This window comes from Penaeus monodon, chromosome 19 (genome assembly GCF_015228065.2).
Source record: "Penaeus monodon isolate SGIC_2016 chromosome 19, NSTDA_Pmon_1, whole genome shotgun sequence".
Classification (NCBI taxonomy): Eukaryota; Metazoa; Arthropoda; class Malacostraca; order Decapoda; family Penaeidae; genus Penaeus; species Penaeus monodon.
Window position 1 is genome coordinate 30,390,992 of NC_051404.1, and position 1,129 is coordinate 30,392,120.

A 1,129-nucleotide genomic window follows, 5' to 3' on the forward strand; every position below is an offset into this window, starting at 1 on the left:
CCAGCAGTTAATATTCATCTAACAGATAACCTGCAGTCATATGAAAGTAGGAGAACTTACTTGAGAGGTATATGGTGCCAGAAAGTCTGAGTCTGATTATTCGTACTCTGATGAGTGGACACTGAAGGTTCGGCAAGAGATGTTCTTCTTTCCCTTCATGCAAAGAAAGGAAAGATAAAAATTTAATTCAGACAAAGGACTGATATTATCTCCAATAATTCTGATTCCCTTTTAATCCCTGTATTTGAAAATATCCTACAGGTTTTACCCAACACCAAGTTATAAATTCATGTAGCACAAAAATAACACTCTTGCTTTCTAGTTATGAAATAATAAGTAATTGCAAAAATAAATTAAAACTGTACTATTACCTCAAAGCCTGGATAGTGGTTGGGTGGAAAGCATGAGCAGAACGTCGGGCGTGCGTCTGCAGAGTCTCAACAGAGGAAAAGTTTCTGCCACAACCACAAAGAAGTTGGAGACCACATGCACGTTTGTGGTGGGAGAGCAGAGCCAATGTGCTGAAGGCCTGGCCACAGTCACAGGCATGAGACCGCTTGGCATGAACCTTCAGATAATGCTATATGCGAAAAAAAAACTCTCATTAGGATTTAATTAATGCATATATGTATGTGCATTCTTGTCCTATGTTAAGCTTTTACACCAATATAAATTATATAAATGCACATCCTCTATGGAATTAATTTATTGTATATTTTAATGAACAAAAAATAATTGTTTTTCTTTATTCTTTTTTAATACCATATAAAAATTTATACATTATCATTAAAGTTAAAGTGCATAAAACTGATAGGATGACTGATATTTACACTGGAAAAAGGCACCCTGAAGGAAATTTCTCGTTATTTTTAAGCAGCTTAAAGGATTAATTAATGGCCTAACATGAAAATGGTCTTACCATAATTTCATATACTTGCTACTTGCATGATCAATTATTCTTAAAATCCTGAAAATAATGAGCTTTCAGGGAGTTATGACTAATTTTCATGTTTTCAAACTATGTTAGTTATTGTTTATTTTTTTAGTATTAAATATCATTAGTCACATATAAATATAACTGAACTATTTCCATTAACCACATGCCACCAGAGAAAATGCATAAAAAATG

The 1,129-nt window shown here is 33.1% G+C and overlaps 1 protein-coding gene across 1 annotated transcript in view; it reads right to left on the reverse strand.

Annotated features, from left to right (window-relative positions):
• LOC119585163 (ATM interactor-like) overlaps nt 1–1,129 on the reverse strand; it is a 59,398-nt gene that overhangs the window by 56,860 nt on the left and 1,409 nt on the right. Inside the window, exons 3-4 of the mRNA XM_037933797.1 lie at nt 372–580; nt 61–153 (exon numbers count right to left, since the gene is read on the reverse strand). Of these exons, the coding sequence (XP_037789725.1) occupies nt 61–153; nt 372–580 (302 nt within the window). The remainder of the gene's footprint in view (nt 1–60; nt 154–371; nt 581–1,129) is intronic.